The sequence below is a fragment of the Mobula hypostoma genome, chromosome 12, assembly GCF_963921235.1.
Source record: "Mobula hypostoma chromosome 12, sMobHyp1.1, whole genome shotgun sequence".
NCBI classification, from domain to species: domain Eukaryota; kingdom Metazoa; phylum Chordata; class Chondrichthyes; order Myliobatiformes; family Myliobatidae; genus Mobula; species Mobula hypostoma.
In genome coordinates, this window is record NC_086108.1 from 76,221,470 (window position 1) to 76,244,651 (window position 23,182).

The 23,182-nt window shown below is 39.0% G+C and overlaps 1 protein-coding gene across 2 annotated transcripts in view; it reads right to left on the reverse strand.

Moving 5' to 3' along the window:
• Positions 1-2,653: 2,653 nt before the first annotated feature.
• The window catches only part of LOC134355213 (ERI1 exoribonuclease 3-like), a 364,063-nt gene continuing 343,534 nt past the window's right edge, over positions 2,654-23,182 (reverse strand). For both annotated transcript variants that reach the window (XM_063064992.1, XM_063064993.1), the window contains exon 8: positions 2,654-3,852. In XM_063064992.1, coding sequence (XP_062921062.1) covers positions 3,770-3,852 — 83 coding nt within the window. In that variant the 3' untranslated portion in view covers positions 2,654-3,769. The remainder of the gene's footprint in view (positions 3,853-23,182) is intronic.

Consider the following 23,182-nt stretch of genomic DNA (forward strand, 5'->3'; position numbering starts at 1 on the left):
TCCATCTCGAGCAAACGGGCCTCCCCACAGGAATATTGGTTCTTCCTCCTTGAAGCCATACACCTTCTGCAACAGGGATGGCATCCTCGGCCATCTTCCCTCCTGTGTTCTCCCAACTCCGGCCAAAAAGACCTCAGCCCACAACAGTTCCCATCACAAAAACCTCTCCACCCAGCGTTCTCTAGATCCTACTCCCACTTTCACCATCCTGATTGGCTGACACAACATTCCTGTTGAACAACATAGCCCCTTATCTTTAGCTCAAACCCAGACATGCTAAAAGCAGAACAGGCTGCTCTTACAGAACTGTTAAAATGAAATACCTACAGCATAGCAGTAAAAATCTTAACCAGGGCGTTGCAGCAGTTTTTGTGATTTTTATATTGTTGGGTGGTTTGGGCATCATGCTGGTCCTTGACTTTAGCTGAGAGGGGTTTATCCCAATCAGTTAATGGATTGGGGAGGCCATTTGTCATTACTAAGGTGCAGGTGGGAGTGGCAATGGCAGTAATATATATTGGCTGCACTGGCATTAAGATGAGAGGCATAGAAGTGGCATAACAGTAGAATTGCATGTAGTACAGCGTAGGGGTATGGTGGATGATGATTAGTTCCTGCGAGCACAGCTATCTATATACTTTTGTCATTTTTTTGGTTTTCTTGAGAGTGATTTAAATGAAATCATCCCATGCTTGCTTTTTGTCAAAATTGGGGTAAGAAGAACAATTCACAATTAAAAGTGCTGATTCAATTTGATGACTGACTTGATATGACTCCAGAATGAAAAGCAATTGAATCCAATTTTGCTTAACTCAATTTTACATCAATTGATGGTCAGCATGGAGTTAGTAGGCTGAGAACTTGTTTCTGTACAGTATCCCTCTACGAATCGAGGACTTTACCACTGAAGAAAGTCAAAACATTGCATTACAAAACTTTTGTTACACTGAAAATCATGTGGCTTTTCAAATTGATGAGTATATTAATTTAAAATTGAGTAGCTGTTAATTTTCATCAACCTTTAGTAATGTAATGGATTTCAGAGTCTTGCAATATGTAAAACAGCAACCTCATTCTCTCTGGTAAGTCCTCTCTCTTTACTGTGTGACTGTGTTGCTATCCAAAGTTGATCGGCAGCTGCATCAATATGCAGGAGGCCTCACTATAACTTTCAGCTGTTTATTTGTAACTTAGTATTTAATGCTAATTTCATAAATCACTGAAATGCTACATTTTAGACAATAGACTAGATGATTTTTTGTTCCAGACAAAATATTCTATTTTTATAACCAAGTTGGGTAGAGATTTGGGATGAATGGCAACAGTGGTCATCTTTCAGCTTTAAATGATCTGTCATTTTAAAAGTGGCAGAAGCATTGATGTCAATTATGCAAATACATCAATGGGGTAATTCATAAGTTGATTAAAGGATGAAGTAAACACAAGTTTTAATGAATTGGTTACAATTTTTCACCTGACATTAGGATTATTAAACATTTTATGAAGTTCCCTTATGATCTATGAATGTTTTGGTTACTTGTTTTAGAAGGTCAAAAAAGACAGAAATGTTGAAAAGATCCGTTGGGTATCTATCTACTGTTCATCGATTTCATTGCCTAGACTTAATTATTTTATGATGTAATTTGTATATCATTACTTACTGAACTTTATAAAATCAAGCATTTTCTCACTTGTATAAGAAGAGTGAGCAGCTATTTAAGAGTGCAAACACGAGGAAATCTGCAGATGCTATTCAAGAGTAGCCACTTGGCAAGTACATGGGCTAAATTATTATTGTATCATACTACTAGGTAGGTTGTGCAATCCAGCCATAAGATGTAACCAAAATACTCTAAACAAATCCCTTTTATGTGATATTTTCAGGGAAACACATTTTACAGTTGTTGTTTCACTAGGGTTAGTCTTATCCTTTGGGTGTGAGACTCTTACAAGGATCTTTATCAATCAAAATTCCTGACAAAAACCTAGAAATAATAGTGTGGTCAGTAATTTCATTAGACCAGGGTTGTAACTGTGGACACTTTGTTAAGCACCTCCGCTCCAGCCACCAAAAGTGGAACTTCCTGGTAGCCAAATTTTAATTCCCATTTCCGTTTCTATGCATTAGCGTGTGCCATAATGAGGCCACCCTCAGGGTAGAGGAGCAACAACTTGTATTCCGTCTGGGTAGCCTCTAACTCAATGGCACGAATATTGATTTCTCCTTCCAGCTGGACAACAATCCCACAATTACAGTTCCAGAGAAATGTCATTAGACCCTGATGTGTGGAAATGTTTAATTTTTTTCTGTGTTTGCAACATGAGAAGTACAATCCATTTTGCTTTACAGTCACATCTAAAAGTTCAATAATAGTGAAGGTTAATAATGTGTGAATACATTTGGGATGAGTGGCATTTATATATTTTTTCAAGATTGCTGGAAGTTTTTACACAGGAGATAAAAAATATATCATTCAGTTCGTTTGGCAGGTAAGAGTTCAATTTCTTTGATCAGATGTTGTGCATGTGTTGCCTATACTATAAAATTTCATTGCCTCTGTTACAGAGCAAACTTGACTAGCAAATCATGAAAATGAGATAGTACCCTGACACACTATTAAACAACAGTATGGAAAGTATACTACGAAATAACTGTACTTCAGACCAACTTTTATTACAAAAGAATTTTACATGATAAGATTTGGTCAACATGTAGTTTTCATGAATGCCTGTTGTAGCAAAGGAATAATTAAATGAGTTAATTAGATTCAGTAACAGTTACGGAAGAACTAATTACATTGGACTGAAGATAAAGTTTGAACCAAGAATGTTATTCCTTTATTGATAACCAACAATCAACAGCTTCAACTGTTTGCTGACATGTTATCCGATCCTTTTTCTTTGCCCCATAAATTCCAAAAAGTTCACTTGAAATGAATTTTCCTCATCAATTTTCAAACATTCCTGTTACGTTAATGTGATAACTGTCATTGCAGGTCTCTCAACTTCCACCTCCACAAAAGAATAACAACTTTTATTTTCCCTCTTTTACTACTTGAAAGCAATTTATGTAACAAAGCAATATAGAAATTTCTGAAAAATATGAGAGCAATCAAACACATTTTGAAACATTTTACTTTAAAGTGAATTCCTCTTAGATTTCTTAGATATATAAAGAAAAATGTAAGTATATAATGGAGAATAGGAGAAAATGGAGAATTTTCCATTTGTATAGTGAACACAAATATGAATGTTGCCACAAAGGATAAAAAAAGGCAAAGTATAGCCCCTGTCCAGCATCATTCTCTCTATAGGTGAGTTTCCAGCAGAACTGCAGAGACAGGGCTAATCTGCCACTTCCAGGGAGTATCCAGGAAATCTGCAGAGCGTGGGGTAAAACCCTTCAGAAGTTTATTGCCTGGACACCTATAAACCACAATTCTAAAGAAAAATGGGTTGAGATGTGATTAAAAATAATACTTTTCCTTTTGATATTTTAGGATTATTGATAATTTAGAAAAATAAGCTTGTTTGTTGGGTGAAGGATAAGATGAAGCTTTCAAATAAAAATGGTACGTAATGCTATTCAGTGGCACTGTTGTACACTTTATGAGGCAATGAATATCTTAGTGTGATACTAATGTAATTGATCATTCCTGTATAATGAAACTAGTCCTTGCTTCTGACAACAGGTTACATGCTATATATGATTAAATAACTGTTCCCACTATCTTCATGGGATTTCCAAAGCAGCAAGCCAAGTTTTTTTTTAGAGGTTAGATCCAGTTTGCTTGAATGTGAACCCCCTTCGTGCTAGTTCCTTCATTATGTTGGCAATATTCTTGCAGTCATCTGTTTGAGGAATAAAAAGTATTGATAGTTTCAGTTTTTGCAGTGTAAAGATAAAACAAGCACAGACTAGAACATTACAGAACAAATGAACCATGCGCTGAAATCCTGAGCGAATTATTTGATCAGAATTAATTACATAATTGCCAACACTGCCTCCAGATTGCAAGATGGCAGCTGAGGCACTTGCTGCTTCCTGAGCCAGTAACCATCTGTTGAGTGACAAACGGCCTTGGACTGTGGGAAGGAGCAGAGTCTTATTCAGAGCAGGACTGATGAAGAGTCTTGGTCCAATATGTCAATTGTTTACTCCCTTCCCTTGGTACTGCCTGACCTGCTGAATTCCTCCAGCAATTTGTGTGTTGCTCAAGGTTTCCAGCATCTGGAGAATCTCTTGTGTCTTTGACGCTAGCATTTTGGGGTGCTGGTGGAGGATGTGGCAGGAAGAGAATTGAGTCTAATTTCTTTACCCGAAGAACTATGCGTCACCAGGGATGGGAAAGAAGTAAGTAGTTTATATTGATCATTCAACACTCAGCAGGTAATAAAATGAACCTTGCCTTCCTCTACCCTTTAATTTGATTCTTCTACTTGGTTTATCTTGAGATGGACACTGCCCAAAGCCAGAATCACATCTGGAGGGGAAAAGACTGAAATGTTAATAAAGATTATGTTACCTTTCTTTTCCAACTAGATCCTTCCTAATTCACAAGTGTTGCTTTCTTGAATTATTGTTCAACAGACAGTTTACTCCTTGCCTTAAGCTCCCTGCCTGACAATAATTTCTGCTGTTTTTGTATTGATCTCCTGTAGAGTCGTAAATCCATTCATGGGCCGGCACATTTGATGTATTAACTGGTGACATTTACCTGTTCTTCGGTTTGGAAAGCAGCCAGATGGGTGCAACTACTCACTCAGCTGGAGACCTTCATTATGCTATTTGCTGGTTCCACTTTCTGCCATGGAGAGTGAGAAATTTTACTGCCTTGTATCAACAGATGATCTCCAGTGCAGTGATCCAAGCAGTGTAATGGGAGGCTTGCAGCTGAATAAACCCCAGGTAAGCAATGGGGTCCTCAGTTCAGTGTAGGAAATGGAAGAGTGGGGAGGAGAAGGGAATGCACTGAAACAGCTGTAGCTTGTGAAACCTGTTATTGATAAGGTAGCAGTGGATGCAGGAGTTTTTTTAAAGTCATGAAGTCTTCAAAAAAGAGGGCACTACATTTACAGATTGGGGATAGAATACTTGACCACCCAATGTCTCTGAATAAAGTGAGTACCAATATTCTACCTCCCATTCCTGCAGTAATGTAATACACAGACATGTAGTACATTAAGGTCCACTTCTGCCTAATACTTACATTGAAGATATCAAATATCTTTATTGGGTGAACAATATTTTTTTTATTGTTCCCTACCCTACGCCACCACCAAATTGACCTGCCTTTTGTTCGTGGGATTAATTGTTCAGTAATAGCTTTTCGGGACTTTGCCTTCAGATCCATAGATTTAACATACATACAAATATATATTTTGCATGAGCGAGACAGAAAAAAAGAGCACTGTCAACTTCCATAAAAGGGTGGACAGATTAATGATATTAACAAAATAGGAGCTGCCATTGAAAATTTGCTTAAACAAAACTCTATTCAAACCTCATTAAAAAAGGATTTGATTACACAGAGCTTCAGGATACGATCAAAATAAGTTATTGGGTTTAATACTGTAGAATAGCATTACGTGTATTAAGATTCATAACACAGGTTATAAAACATTTTGCTGTGTTCATAAACTGTGCAATGCTAGAATGCAGTGAGGAAATTTTTATTGCTATGTTCCTTATCATTGAAGGAAATTCAAAGGGACCGCTTTGTCCAGCACCTTTGCTCTGTCTGCGTAAAAAGGTGGGATATCCTGGCAACCACCCATTTCAATTCCACTTCCCAGTTTCATTCCAACATGTTGGTCTTCAGCTTCTCTACTGCCAGAATGAGGCCACGCTCGGGTTGGAGGAGCAACACCTCATATTCCACCTGGAACTCCAGTATTCTTCTCCCACCACCACCCTCTCCCTGTTTTCTATTCCTCATTCCATTTCTCTCCCCCCCCAGCCCTTCTCCTCTTATCCAGTGCCCCTCCTATCCTTTTGTCCAAGGTCCTCTCCTATCAGATACCACTGTCTTTAGCTTTTACATCTTCCACCTATCATCTCCTAACTTATTTCATTTCCTCTCCTGCACACATGTACCTTCCCCTTCACCTGATTTCACCTATGACCTGCCAGCTTGTATTCCTCCTCTACCCTCCACCACCTTATCCTGGTTTCTTCCATCTCTTTTCTAGTCCTGATGAAGGGTCTTGGCCCATTCTTCATAGATGATGCCTGACTTGGAGTTCCTCCAGCATTTTGTGTGTGTTGTCCAAGTATAGTTTGTTGCCTCTTAAGATGAAAAGCAAGTTTTGGGGTGCAGTGTCTTTAATGATGGCATCATCAGCAAATATGTGACTGGCACAGTGGCGGGAGAGACTCAATCTCTATTAATTAATGAGACTTTGTCACTGCACATTTTGTGATCACCCGTTACTGCTTGGTAGGAAACATGCTAAACCTTTTTGCATATACATTCAGTGGCTACTTTATTAGGTACGGGGAGTACCTAATAAAGTGGGCACTGAGTTGTATTTCTGTATGTTCGTGGTCTTCTGCTACTGTAGCCCATCCATTTCAAGGTTCAACTTGTGTGTTCAGAGATGCTCTTCTGCACACCCTTGTTGTAACGCCAGGTTATTTGAGTTACTGTCACCTTCCTGTAAGCTTGAACCAATCTGGCCATTCTCCTCTGACCTCTCTCTCATTAAAAAGATATTTTTGCTCATAGAACTGCTGTTCACTGTATTTTTATTTGTTTTTCATGCCATTCTCTGTACACACTGGAGCCTGTGGTGCATAAAAATCTCAGGAGATCAGTTTCTGAGATACTTAAAGCACCCTGTCTGGCACCAACAATCATTCCGCAGTCAAAGTCACTTAGATCACATTTCTTCCCCAGTCTGATGTTTCGTCTGAACAACAACTGAACCTCTTTATCATGTCTGCATGCTTGTGTATATTGAAATACGGCCACACGATTGGCTGATTAGGTACTTGCATTAACAAGCAGGTGTACCTAAATAAAGTGGCCACTAAGTGTGTATTTAAACATTTCACCTGTTGTATGCTAGAGTGTGCAGAAAGGCCTACTGAATTAAGATTAATTAGTACCTTGTTTTTTATTTTATGGTTAAATACATGGATGGCTGAAACACAATGTTTAGCAGGTATGGAGGAAAAGTTCATTCATCTTTCAGAACTGAAATGAATCTGCTGCACAAACGTCCAATGAAAAGATTTCTATTAACTGGTGTCCAAGCATGTTAGCTTACAGACTAATTTTAATGTTAATGAGGCATTAAAAAAAAAGATGCTTCTGGTGATTTACAATTGCATCGAGTCCTGTTTTCAGTGTAAAGCTTCATCCAGCAATTGAAAATTACATAACAAAACCTGTCCTCATCAACTCTGGTGCAGCGGTTAATGCCCAGCCTCAAAGTTCCAGTGACCTGAGTCTAATCCTGATCTCAGATGCTGTCTGTGCAGCACTTGCAGTACTCTCTTTGTGATCACATTAATTACTCCCCGATGCTCCATGATTCAAAAATGTGTTGGTAGGTTACTTGGCTACTGTAAATGACCCCCCCCCCTTTAGCACAGGTGAATGGCAAAAAAATCAAAGTGAGTTGATGAGCATGTGAGAGAGAATAGAGATAAAAGAAAATAAGATTAATGGAATTGGTCCCCTAGATCCAGCACAGACTTAATGGGCTGAATGGTCTCCTTTAGCATTGTTACAATCATACAGCAATGATCGTTTCCAAAAGACCTCTGAACATAATAGCTGAAAAATTTCTCCCTAAAACCAGAAGCTCCACTCATGAACCCTGATGTGTTCCCTCATTTAACCATATCAAAATAACCTTTGCCCCCCCTTATTTGCTTACCTTACCTCTACTTTAAAATCACTGATACAACTTTCCTCAAGTATAGCACAGAAAATTTTGGAGGAACAAAGCAGGTCAGGCAGCATCTATGAAAATGAATAAACATTTGATGTTTTGGATTGAAACCCTTCATCAGGACTGGACAGGAAAGGGGAAGACACCAGAGTAAACGGGAGGAGAAGGAGGAGGACCACAAGAAGGTGATAGGTGAAGCCAGGTGGAATGGAAAGGGAAAGGGCTGGAGAAAGGGAAGAAGGAGAGGCACCAAGGAGAGGTAACAGGCCGGTGAAGAAAGGAGGTAAGAGGCCAGAGTTGGGAATAGAAGAAGAGGGAAGGGGGAGGGGAAAAGAAAAAAAAAGACTTAATTTACTAATCAATTATGTGGTGCCTTCCAGTAATCTGGAAAAATTACATCTCCCAGAACATCTATTTTATTTTTTGTTACTGCTTCAAAAAAAAATTGGTCAAGCAAGACTTGCTTCTGAAATTTATGTGAACTAAAGGCAAAAGTAGTGAATGCATGGGATCAATGGTGAATTGGCTGTTTGGATCCAGAACTGGCTTGCCCACAGAAGTCAGAGGGTAGTGGTTGAAGGGACTTATTCTAGCTGGAGGTCTGTGATTAGTGTTGTTCTATAGGTATCTGTACTGGTACCTCTGCTATTTGTGATGCATATAAATGATTTGGATGAAAATGTAGATGGATGGTTTAGTAAGTTTGCAGCTGATATGAAGATTGGTGGTGTTGTAGAAGACTGGCAAAGAATAGAGCGGGGTATAGATCAGTTGCAGATATGGGCAGAAAAATGGCGGATAGAATTAACATGACCAAAGGTGAAGTGTTGCACCTTGGTAGGTCAAGAGTAAAGAGACACTGTTAAGGGCAAGACTCTTAACAATGTTGAGGAGAAGTGGGATCTTGGGGTCCAAGTTCATAGCTCCCTGAAAGTGGTTACATAGGTTTATTGAAGCTTCAGAAGGCATATGACATTCTTGCCTTTATTTGTGAAGGGACTGAGTCCAAATGTCAGGAAGTTATTTTGCAGCATTATGAAACTCTGGTTAGGGCTCATTTGCAGTACTGCATACAGTTCTGGTTGCCTCATTATAGAAAGAATGTCAAGGCTTCGGAGAGGGTCCATAAGAGGATTACCAGGATGCTTCCTGGATTAGAGGACATTTGCTATAATGAGAGGTTGGACAAACTTGGGTTGTTTTCTCTGGAGTGGCTGAGGGGAGATCTGATGTAATATTAGGAGAGGTAGAAATAGAGTAGACAGTGTCTTTTACTCAGGGTTGAGATGTCTAAAACCAGAGGTCACGCATTTAAGGTGAGAGGGAGTAATTTCAAAGGAGGTGTGAGGGGCATACACAGAGTAACTGGGTTGGTGGTATTGGTAGATAACAATGGAAACTTTTAAGAGTTGTTTTGATAGGCATAAGAATATGAGGAAAATGGAGGGATATGGACATTGTGTAGGCATAAGGGATTAGTTTAGTTGGCCATTTCATTCCTAATTTATTTATTTCGGCCCAACATTGTGGGCTGAGGAGCCTGTTCCTGTGCTGTACTATTCTATATTTTATGTTCATGTCATATGCTGCTATGCTGAATTCTGTGCTGCACCCAAAGTTTGAGATTGGAACTGAATGACTTACAGATGTATATAATATCTTGCATTTCAAAACAGTGAAATATATACAAAGGGAATATTCCAGGTTTTCCATTTGCAAACTTCAGTGTTCAAAATCAGATACAATAGCTAAGAAGGGGAAAATGCCCCCATGTAGATTCCTCCTTTAAATGACAATGTATGGCTAAAAAATCTAAATAAAAAGCTACTTGCCATTGAACCTGTGGCTTGTTAATGCAGCTTTGAAGAACTGAAGAAAAAAACCTTACCAGCTTACATTTATTTTAATTTTACTGTGATTACGCAGTCCATTATTGCCTTTGCTTCATTTCATCTGATAAACTATTGAATCAGTGAATCTTTTTGGAGCTACCCTTCCTGACTGGTTCATTGCCTATACCAAAGTTGTAATTTATTCCATCTTAAAGAATGGATTTCTCCTGGTGAAAGATAATACTTTGGAGAGAAATGGAAAGCTAACTTAGGGGACATCAAAAAATTGTCTTGCTCACAAATCAGCAAGCATTACTATTTAAATGCTTTCTACATTACAGTGAGGCAAATCCTTACTTTCAGGATCAGGTTTAGTATCACCAGCGTATGTCGTGAAATATGCAATATATGACAATACAGAATAAAATAAATAAGTAAATCAATTACAGTTAGTATATATGTATATTAAATAGTTAAATTAAAAATAGTGCAAAATAATAAACAAGTGAGGTAGTGTTCAAGAGTTCAGTCCATTTAGGAATTGAATGGCAGAGGGGAAGAAGCTGTTCCTGAATCACTGAGTGTGTGCCTTCGGGCTTCTGTACTTCATTCATGACAGTAACAATGCGAAGAGGACACCTTCTGGGTGACTGCCAACTAAATTAACCCCTTATGCCTAGACAATGTCCATATTCCTCCATTTTACTCACATTCTCGTGCCTATCAAAACAACTCTTAAAAGTCTCTGAGGTACCACTCCTTAGAGACGTTGGATACTTCGGAGCCTAGTACCCATGATAGAGCTGACTAATTTTACAACTTTCTGTAGCTTCTTTTGATCCTGTGCAGTGTACCCCCCCCGCCCCCCATACCAGACAGTGATACAGCCTGTCAGAATCCTCTCCACAGTACATCAGTAGGAGTTTGAGTGTTTCAGGTGACAAACCAAATCTGCTCAAACTCCTAATGAAATATAGTCGCTGTCTTGCCACCTTTAGAGTTCCATCGATATGTTGAATCCTCAGAGATCTTGACATCCAGGAACTTGGAATTGCTCAGTCTCTCTACTTCTGATCCCTCTATGAGGATTTTTTTTTAATGCCTTATCATCTATGGAGATTTTCTGTCTCTACTTCTTTAAGCCTTCAAAATTTGCTTAATTCAGTGATTTTTTTTTTACCTTTACCTCTAAGGATAAAACAAAATGACTTTTACAGAATGGATTCATTTTGCTGAAATGGGAACAAAAGCACAAGGAAATCTGCAGATGCTGGAAATTCAAGCAACACACACAAAATGCTGGTGGAACGCAGTAGGCCAGGCAGCATCTACAGGAAGAGGTACAGTCAACATTTCGGGCCGAGGCCCTTTGTCAGGACTAACTGAAAGAAGAGATAGTAAGAGATTTGAACCCCATCCCTCATTTATTTATCATTTTTCATTTTTTCCCCTTTCTTTCTCTCTCTTTCTCCTTCTGTCCCTCTCACTATATCATCCTCTGATGCTCCCCTCTCCCTTTCTTTCTCTTTAGGCTTCCTGTCCCATGATCCTCTCCCTTCTCCAGCCTTGTATCCCTTTCGCCAATCAGCTTTCCAGCTCTTAACTCCATCCCTCCCCCTCCTGTCTTCTCCTATCATTTTGGATCTCCCACTTTCAAATTTCTTACTATCTCTTCTTTCAGTTAGTCCTGACGAAGGGCCTTGGCCCGAAACGTCGACTGTACCTCTTCCCATGGATGCTGCCTGGCCTGCCGCATTCCACCAGCATTTTGTGTGTGTTGTGGGAACATAAGCGTTCCTTTATCAATAGATACATTTGTTACATTATGTTCAATAACCCCACACCTTTTACACAGCTGAAGAAATGACAACTACTGAAATTTTATCCATATAACCATAACCATATAACAATTACAGCACAAAAACAGGCCATGTCGGCCCTTCTAGTCCATGCCAAACTCTTAGTTTGCAATTGATATCTTCATGTAAACAAAGTATTTAATTTAAACATTTATTAATTCTCCTTAGATTGTGAAGGACTTCTCTATCACCTGTTGATTCCCAACCTTCAATGCGCTAAAAACAAATTCCAGGTTAATGTCATACTATACAACTGAATAACTAATTTTGGAAAATGCTGAGTAACTCTGCGATCTTATTAAAATGGATACCTGTGTTTCAATAAAGACAAGCAAGAAATGAGTTTCATTGTTTAAACTGTTCAACGAGGTGATCAGCACTGCCATGAAGTTTGAAGGCCAATTGCAAGATTGGCTAACAGAGCAGTTGGAAAAGAAATATATTTGCAGTTTGCTTAACGATTACAGCTTTGAATCTTATCCTTGACTAACATTTGCTTCACGTTCCTTATAAGTGGCAAATTATCAGAAGCAGCTGAGGTATCAGGTGTAGTATCAAAGGAAAAGGCATGGGGCTAAAAATTAGATCATGTAGTGCTGTTAATTCCAGGACCATGCAATTGCCAGCACAACTTACGATAACAACTATTTACTGGCTGTGTCATGTCATTCCAAAAATTCAATCAGGCACTTTTTGGTGTAAATCATGTGTGTTCATGCATAAATGTTGTCATTGCCCATTCAAATCTGCTTCTGGAGTGATGCCAGACAAATTAATCAAAGTAACCATAATAACTTCACAACGAAGTGGCAGACTAAATCGCTCATGGTACTTAATGATCTTCCATTTCCCATCTATCTCCCCCTTCAATCCCAGACACCCATCCAGGCAATAAAACTGCAAGGTCCCTGACAAAGTTTTAGTTCAGCCACAGTGACCATATCAGAACATCATCCCTCGACCCCAATCAGCTCTATAACCTCTGCCCTCTCTCCCCTCATTTGCCCCTTTTCCATGACTTGCTGAACTGGCCAACACATTTTGATTTGCAAAATTGTGCCACATCAGTTCAGTAGTAGCTGAGTCCTTGTGAGTTATGGAAGGGGTGGGCTTGTGACTGAAATGGCTGTGTGAAAACTGCATCAATACTAAAAGACTATCATTTCTAGAAGATCAAGGGAAGAAGAATTTCCATCTCCTGTTTTAGTCATGAACTGCTGGTCAAATGTTTGATAGTTGGCATGGATGTGGTGAGTTAAAGGGCCTATTTCGGTCCTGCATGACTGTAGGCGCAGCAACAGATGTTAAATCATCCGCTTGTGTGTTGAATAGACTTCAGGTTGTGCCATCTGAGAAAGCTACAAAATGTACATTTTGACACATTTTGATGTTTTTTTTAAATCTGAGAAAACAAATACAGCAAAAATGCATTGCAAAAAAATGCTCTTTACAACTTAATGCTGGGTGGCTGCTTTGTACCCATTTGGAATTAATTTGAATTTTAAGGCAACCTTTTATTCAAAACTGTTTAAGTTCATTAATAAATACTCTAATGGATCAAAAGATGTCAAGTGCTAGGTTAAAGCAAGGCTGTCCAGTTTAGAAGGAAGGAAACAATATTTAAAAATACTTAGAGATGCCTTTAGCAAAGCAACGTGAATTGGGGAATGAAAATAACCTCCTTTACATGAAAAGCAATTTATTAAACTGTAAAATCCCTGAGCAATCCAATTGGAGCAAACCACAGAAATGTAAAAGGTGTAGAATGAACATCATATCCAGAGAAAGAATAGCTTGATTACTATTTTCATCGGTTGCAGTCATTTGTAAGATAAACAACATCAGAGATTGAGATAAAGTTTGGGTATCAAAGAGAACTCTGCCTCTATTCAAATTCAGGTTTATTGTCATCTGACTGTACATATACAACCAAACAATGTTCTTCCAGAGGATGGTGCACACACAAAACACACAAATACAGCACAGTAACCAAAATATTACCATAGATAAGTTAATAAAATATAATTCAAAATGTATGCAGCACAAGTAATCAGTACAGTAAACAGCATGCTGACCTAATGAGACCTCAGTGGTGGCAAAGTATTCATTAGTCTCACAGCATGAGGGAAGAAGCTGCTACACAGTCTGGCAGTCATAGTCCTAATGCTACTGCACCTCCTTCCTGATGGTAGTGGCTCAAAGAGATTGTGGTATGGGTGGTGGGGATCCTCAACAATACTTTGGGCCCTTCGATGGCAACACTCCTAGTAAATGTTACAAATAGGGGGAGGGAGAACCCGCTGACGGGACACTCTCAGTAGGGTTCCTGTAGAGAGTTGTTAGAATGGGGACAGGGAGCTGTGGGTCCAGGTTAGATTGTCCATTATGTGCACATCAAAGAACTTAGTGCTCTTCACTCTCTCCACAGCACAGCTATTGATGTACAATAGAGAGTGGTCAACCTTTGTCTTCCCGAGGTCTACAGTAAATCTCTTTCCTCCTGTCCACATTGAGACTCAGGTTGTTGTTCTCGTAGCATTTGACAATCCTCTCAACCTCATCTCTGTATGCCGACTCATCATTTTGTTGATGAGGCCAGCCACTGTAGAATCATCGGCAAATCTGATGATGCGATTTGAGCTGAATCTGGGAGTGCAGAAGTGAGTCAACAGCATGAACAGCAATGGGCTGAGTACACAACCCTGGCGGGGGGGGGGCACCAATGCTCAGAGTGATGGAGCTTGAGACTTTGCAGCCAACTTGGACTGACTGAGGTCTGTATGTTAAGAATTTCAAGATTAAGTTCCAGAGAGGGGTGTTGAGTCCCAATGAGGATAATTTATCCACCAGCCTCAGAGGGGTGATCCTGTTAATCACTGAGCTGAAGTCAATGAACGGCATCTTGGCGTACAGGCGTCATTTTCTAGTTGGGACCGAGGCTATGGCATCAACAGTACACCTGTTTGAGCGGTAGGCAAACTAGAATAGGTCTAATGGACCTAAAAGTTAGCATTTTATAGGATCCATTACCAGCCGTTCCAAGCACTTCACGATTGTTGAGGTCTGTGCCACTGCACGGTTAATGTTTAGGCTAGTCAGCATTGCTCTCTTGGGCACCGGAATGATGGTGGTGGCCTTGAAGCCTGCAGGGACAGTGGACTGTTTCAAAGAGATGTTACAGATGTCTGTCAAGACCTCCGCTACTTACCTTAGGAAATACTTCATGCAGTTAACTAAACCGTGAATTTACTTGTTTTACTTATTGGTAACTAGGGTTGATTTCTTTTGTTACCTCCCATATTCTGTGTTCAATAATACAAATGTATACTGGGACATCATAATAAACTGCAATATAACTAAAATATCTTTAAAAATCATTGAGAAGCATGTTTATACTTGGTCTTCATACACCATGTTAATATAAAATTGCTACGTTGGATATGGGCTGAAACAAATTTTAGAAATTGATATGCATGCAATTTAATATGAGAATGTTAGTTTTTACATTTCAACGAACAAAAACCACAATAAGAAAGAGAACAGAGGAAGATCAAAGGAAAATTAAAACCTAACATCAAAACTGAGAAGCTTTGCATGCTCACTAAAAATATGATCTGTATTTATAAATGGAAGTAACTCAGCTAGATACTAAAATCAATTCTAATAATTTTGAATTAGTAAGAAAATTCATGCTTTAAAAGGCATTGTAATATCTGGTGTAACAATAATCAGAACGGTACAATGTAGCTTTAAGGAGCTGCAAATGCAGAGTGTAATTCTTTTCTTGATGAAGCAGAAAGAGAAGTGATTCTTCTCTTCCATTCAGGACAGTACAATCTTGCTGGATTATGTTTTAGCGTGGAGGCCTGATGTCTCCATTTCATTATGGTGCAGTAATTTATCATGCTGTTACTGTAAGGGTGACTTTGCCCAGCTGTGTGTGGCAGACTATAGCAGTGCCACGCTGAAAAAATCAAAATGAATGGTATGGGGGAAGAGCTTTGCATCACTACTGATCTGAAGATGATAAAGACGCCCCGACATCCATCTCTTCACTGTAAATTCAGAGAGTATTTTATAATCAAGCCCTGGCAATAATAATGTGAAATTAGGTCTCTCTATCAAAGGGGAGGCCTTTTAATCATAGCTTAAAGGGTGCTGCACTGTTTATCATAATTGAACTGTATCTGAGCTAATTGTAGCCATATTTCAATGTCCTGATGCACAAGTGATGCTGTATGTTAGGCTTGTGTTTGATTGAACCAAGCCAAAGTTGAGACAATGAATGCCTTAGGTATAAAGTGGAAGTAGACATGTACTAAGTGATATAGGGGCTTTCGATCTTTCCATTAGTGGCAAGGATTTCTTTCAGAATAATCTTGCTTCTTTTTAACCCTTGAGCAGAGAGTACTTTTCTTTAAATCTGTCTTACAGATAGCTCCCATTCAATGAGAAAGTTCTTGCAGCCAGTGCAGTTCAGGTGCATGGAACACATTACCATGATAATCCTGAGTGATATTAATTCTTGAATTATGACATTTGGAAGAGAAAGTGGATACAATTACCAGTAATTTTTCTATGTGGAGTGTGAATTGAGAAAAAACAGATGTCAAACCCATCTGATTTTAAAGCTAAATTTTAACTCGAAGCAAAAATCTAAGGGGTGGTGCAGTGGAGCTCAGTGGCAGTTGGAGACTGTAATCATGTAAGACAGAATGTAGAAATAAAAAGGTAAACCAATAAACATTATCAAAATGCCTCCAAATTGATTCCCATGTGAAAACAGCTGGATGATAACAAGACTGGAAAATCTAAGTGGGTGCTGTGGTCAGATTCAAACAGAAGCCCGCGGATGCAGCCCCTGGCAAGTTAACTACTTAATAGTGAAATAGTTAGTCATTCAGTATCTGATCTAGTTTCCTTCTACCCACCTTGGTTCTATAATTCTAATACCTTTGGCAACTAAAAACTATTAATCAAATTTTGATATTTTCAAATCATTTGGGGATCTCGTGGGATGATAATGTTTAAGGTATAGGGTTAAGGATTAGATTAAAGTTAATTGAGATTGTTGGGGGTTGCTGGGATGATATGGCTCGAAGGGCTGTAAGGGCCTACTCAGCGCCGTACTGCTAAAGAAATAAAAATAAATAAAGTATATCCACAGCTGACTTGAATCAGTAACCTTCATCAAAAAAAAAAGTTCTTTAAAAATCTGCCTTGACCTCTTGGACTTTGCTTTCTGTGAGTGCACTTCAATGTTTGCACTACCTTACTTTCCGTTTTTCTATTTATAATTTATAATTTAAATTTTTAATATTTACTATCGATCTGTAATCCAGGGAGTGGGAAGCGCAGAATCAAATATCGCTGTGATGATTGTATGTTCTAGTATCAACTGTTTGGCAACAATAAAGTATAAAGTATGTTATTATATACAGAAGAACAAATATTTCTGTATTTTAATTTTGAGCTTCATACTATGCCTAATGCTTTTGTGCTATGGAAGGGGTTATATAATTATTGTCTTGCGCTATTGCTTGTGAGTTAAAATTCAACATAGTGCCATATTGCGTGAAACCAGTGCTGAAACTTGCCCGTTTTTGGCTATCTATAGCAAAAAAAGGACAATAAACACAATAACATTGAATGTCTATAACAAGTTAAATGTGCCACATTAAATGGTGTTAACTAGAATTTAAGCAACATATTGGAATTAAATTATCATACAGAATCATTAATGACAAAGTACTAGCAGCAATGCCAAATTTGGAAGGTGTACTAGCAAAATCGTAGGTGGTTTACATCATAAACAGGAACAGCCATTACTGGCCTAAAAGAATCTATGCAAAAAAGCCAGTAGGAAGTTTGGTTATCAAAATTTCAACTAAAGGATTGCATCAAGAAACATATAACGTCTCCTAGGCTGGACAGAAGGAGCTGGGGAAAATTACAACACTCAATCTAGAAAGTCCCTCAAGGAATTCATTGTACCACAATGATCAGCAGGAGATAACGCAACTTATCTCAACATGTTTTCTCAGCAGCACGTGGAAAATTATTTCCAGTATCAGCAGTTGTCAGAATCAAATATAAGTTATAGACTTTAATTCATTTTGTGATCCATCTGAGCTAAATGAACACATTGGCAGGAGTGAGGCCTATAAAAAGCAGCTATGAAAAGGACTTGTACTCTTAAATGTGAAGGAAAACACTGCCATATGGAACAAGATGCAGTTGAAAGAGATTTACAGTCTAACAATTATAGAGAAACAATTGCCCTCTAGTTGATCTCTGAATCTATTAGCTCTTAATTCATCTAAGCATGTACCCATGTTCAACATTTAGACCTTGTGGTAGCCTATGATTCAATAAAGTTCATTGTTAACCAGGAGAGTACTGTCATTCCAATCCTAAATTAAGTGCAACTTGTAACCTTCCATAGCTGCAGCAGAATAATACTTATTAGATGGGATGGTGGAATATTTCTATTCTGAGATAACATCACATCCTTGACCAATGGCATGCAAAATGAGTGAATGGTGTTAAAAAATTTACATGTTCCACTTAAAAATACTATCAGATTTTTATCCAAGAACTCATGCCTGGTGAATAACATGGAGTTTGAGGAGGTTCACTCCAGCAGTTACTAACATACTGAACCACAGTGGAATACTGAAACTTATTACAGTACTAAAGAAAGATACAATTTTTCCTTTATCCATGTGCTTCTTGTTACTTCTGATTTGTAATGCGCCTAATTCCTAGAGGTAAATTATTTACCAAAGCAATTTAAAATCAACCCTACATTAATGGTCACAGATCTTACAGAATGAAAAAAAATATTGTGTATTTGTAGGACTAGCAATGACCATAAGTTTATTGGCTAGAATCTGGTGCAGCAAAACATTGTTAAATCTAAAACCAGCAACAAACCAGATTCTACCAGAGTGTGAAATTGGCTGCATATGAGTATGCATGGGAGCAGTCCCAATTTACTGCAGCTGCAACCACTATGCTGCCTAACAATCTGAGTTTGCCCTAAAGGCAGATTCGCCAAGACAGCTAGTTAGCAACACATATTTAGACTTTCATGGAGGAAAGTGGAGACATGCAAAGAGCACCAAGGTTCTCGAAGTGAGACAATGAATGCTGATAAATTAGACAGACCCTATCTACATTAGAGCAGTGCCTGAAAAATGTCATGCCAACACTGCTTACCATCAAGCTGACTTGCACAGTAGTTTTTGTGGTTGACACTCAGAGAGAGAGATATATGGTTCATGCACCTCCCATTCCCTGCACACCCTGCCCATTCCTTTATCATGTATCATGCAGCTGTCAATCACAACTCTTTCTCCTTAATATCACACATCACACAAAGATCAAACCATAATTATCTAATTCAGAAATCATATATTGAGGCAGAAACTGATGGGCATAGAAGGAAGGTTATCTGAACAGACGTGTGAATACCCAGTTACTGTGTCTCTGCAAGACAGTTCATAGCAGGTGTCTACTGGGATACCCATTAATGATCTTCTCAATAGTTAATTTCTGCAAGAAACATTCTTTACCAATTTGAATGCAGTCTGAATATTTTAGGAGGTGTGTGAGCAGTCTCCTGTGTTGTTTTGGATTTGGACCTACAGACTCAATTTACAACTCGTTCTCAGTATTATTTCTTTTATTTGCATAGTTTGTCTTCCTTTGCACATTGGTTGTTGTCAGTCTTTGTTTAAGTATGTATTTTTTCATAAATGCTATTGCATTCTTTATTTTCCTGTAAATGCCTGTAAGAAAATATATCTCAAGGTAACATATACATTGATAATAAATTTACTTTGAACTTTGGATTGTTTGATGCCCTGCCAACCTATGCTGATTAATGGCATCTAAGGGTAGTATTGAATGGGCCACGTTCCTTGTTGTTCTGTGACAGCCAAACAACAATCACTATTTGGATCTGGGAGCTTCAATTCATGTACGAAGCCTTCAAATAAGTGTCAAATGATGACTTACATCATTAGGTGCACGTCTAGGAAAATATCATATTTGGTAGTGTGGATCTCAACCAGAAATGTCTGGTCCAATTGCATGATTGGCATATTCCACCCACAAATATTCAGTGATGTGACATACTCCAGGCTACAATGATTTTGGATCACGTAGCTCTGAAAAAGTCAGCACTATGCAACCTAATTTATATACAATAGTCTGTCAATCTGTGAAACGTAACATATCTAAGCAGGTTATGTTTAAACCACTTGTCATCTGTGCAATTAGCAGAATAATGATCATATGTTATTGCAAAAGATGATACATAATAATCATTATGAATCATATTACTATGTCAGGAGTTTCAAACTGTAAAACTTAAAAACTAAAGACAATACACTTCAAAAGTTAGCATTTCTATTCAACAACTTCGATGTAATTTTCTCCCAAACAGCGGAATTTGGACTAAAGAATAGCACATTTTAATAGAAATTATGTTCACCACCACCTGAACTAGAGATTGGTCTTAGTCTAAAACTAGTTGAGTCCCCACAATGACTTCTTCACCTGTAGGAATTCCAGTGCTCAATTCTAGGTATTGTGGAGGCTCTGAAAAGTCTGATTCCTTTTTGGATAAGTAAAATGCAAAGAAAAAACTTTTTCATAAAATGACTTTAATTTCACTTTGAATGACTTTAATATAACTCTTTATATTTTCATAAAATTACATAAAATAACTTTGAAATAGTTCCATGTATTATTTCAGTATCTTAAAAAATTATTATTCATCATGATTCAAGATTGTTTAATGTCATTTCCAGTACACAAGTGTAAAGGAAAATTAAATAATTGTAGCTTTCGATCTGATGCAGCACACAAAAGGTCACAATAAAATAAAGAATATAATAATAAAAAAGTAACACAATAAACACAAACACGTGAAACAGCATATATAAATAGATTAATTGTATTCCATAAAGTGATGCTGGTCTGAATATAAGGTGACGGTGACTCTGACAGGAAATGATAAAGTAGTGGTGGTGGGGTGGGCTAGTGGATGGAGGTGTTGATCAGCTTTACAAATTGGGGAAAGGAACTGTTTTTGAGTCTGCTTGTCCTAGCATGGATACTATGAGCAGGTTGGGTGGTGGCCTTTTTCTGGCGTCTTTACATATATATGTCCTTGATGGTGAGTAGGCTGGTGCTGGTGACTACCTGTTGTAGATCCTTCCTGTCCGCCAGTGCAGTTTCTATACCATGCCTTCTCCATGGATTGTCACCTTGTCGCGGTGGAGAAGCCTGTGTGGTCCTATGATCCTGAGAGCAATGCCGTCTGGAGCTACGCTCCTGGTAGGGTCACCCATGGCGGTAAGGTCGAGGGTGAGGTCCCTGACAAAGAACAATCCAGCCAAGACCTCAACGGTGGAACAGGCAGACGAAGTTACTTCGAACTCAACAGCTGTGAAAGCGGATGAAGGCTGCAACAAATCCATCAGCTCCAATTGACGTGGTTTCCATGCCATTGGAATCAGTTGGTTAGTTTGTGAAGTATCGTATGCTTCCTGGAGTGCAACATCAAGTACACGTTAAACAAATACACGCCCAAGCGTCTTCACTCTGTGGGCCACTTCTTCAGAATGAAGACCATCATTCTCAACCTCGAGGGATAGCCATGATACCATGCAGTGAAGCAATATGTTATGATACCCATACTGCATATCTGTAGAAGGTTTAGAGTACTGATGTGTATAGTGCAGCGCCCTTCAGCCTTCTCAAAAAGTAGAGGCATTGGTGAGCTTTCCTGATTGTGCTGAATGTGTTCTGGGACCATGAGAGGTTGTGCAAGATGTGTACTCCTTGGAGTTTGAAACTGTTTCCACTACTATGTCGCCAATGTAAAGAAGGGTGTGAGTGTGAGTGGAGTGGTGGATTAGCACTGATTAAGAATGCTTTATTCAAGAACACAGAATACAACTGATAGTATAGGCCCTTCGGGCCAGGATGTAATGCCGACCGATAACCCTACCCTAAGATCAATCTAGTCCCTCCTTTCTACATAACACTCCAGTTTTATTTATTGTCCAGGTGCTTATTTAAGCATTTCTTATATGTCCCTAATGTACCTCTCTTTATCACCACTCCTGGAAGAGAGTTCCACACACCCACCACTCTATGTAAAAAAAAACTTACTTCTGACATATATTTTCCTCCAATCATCTTAAAATTATGCTCCCTTGTATTAGCCATTTCCATCCTGTGAAAAAGTCTCTGGCTGTCCAGTTGAGCTATGCCTCCTGTTATCTTGTACATATCTGTCTATTGGCAGATGGAGTTCAACCCAGACAAGCGTGATGTGGTTCATTTTGGTAGGCAAATATGACGACAGAATATAGACTCTTGGCAGTGTGGAGGATCAGAAGGATCATGGGGTAAGAGTCCACAGGACACTCAAAGCTGCTGCGCAGGTTAACTCTGCGGTTCAGAAGGCATACGGTGTATTGGCCTTCATCAACCGTGGGATTGAGTTTAAGAGCTGAGAGTTAATGTTGCAGCTATATAGGACCCTGGTCAGACCCCACGGAGTACTCTGCTCAGTTCTGGTCGCCTCACTACAAGAAGGATGTGGAAACTATAGAAAGGGTGCAGAGGAGATTTACAAGGATGTTGCCTGGATTGGGGAGCATGCCTTATGAGAATAGGTTCAGTGAACTTGGCCTTGTCTCTTTCGAGAGACGGAGGGTGAGAGGTGACCTGATAGAGGTGTATGAGATGATGACAGGCATTGATTGTGTGGATAGTCAGAGGCTTTTTCCCAGAGCTAAAATGGCTAACATGAGAGGGCACAGCTTTAAGGTGCTGGAAGTAGGTACAGAGGAGATATCAGGGGTACGTTTTTTACGCAGAGAGTGGTGAGTGCGTGGAATGGGCTGCCGGTGATGGTGGTGGAGACAGATATGACAGCTTCTTTTAAAAGACTCCTGGATAGGTACATGGAGCTTAGAAAAATAGGGGGCTATGGGTAACCCTAGATAATTTATAAATTAAGTACCTGTTTGGCATAGCACTGTGGGCTAAACGGCCTGTATTGTCCTCTAGGGTTTCTATGTTTATATCAACTCACCTTTCATCCTCCTACATTACAAAGTTATAAGCCTTAGTTCACTCAAACTCATGTCTCATTAGACATGCTCTCTAATCCAGACAACATTCAGGTAAATCTCCCGCACCTTCTCTAAAGCTTCCATATCCTTCCTATAATGAGGCAATTAGAACAGGACACAATATTTCAAGTGTGGTCTAAGTAGGGTGTTATAGAGTTGCAATATTACCTTGTGGCTCTTGAATTCAATCCCCCATCTAATGAAAACCAACTCATCATACACCTTCTTAATAACCCTGAGGAATCTATGGACGTGGACCCCAAGATCCCTTGGACCTTCCACTCTGCTAAGAATCCTGCTCTTTACCTTATACTTTGCCTTCAAATTGGACCTTCCAAAGTGAATCACTTCACAATTTTCAGGGTTGAACTCTCAGCCCAGCACTGCAGCCCATCACCATCTCATTGAACCTACGACAATCTTCTACACT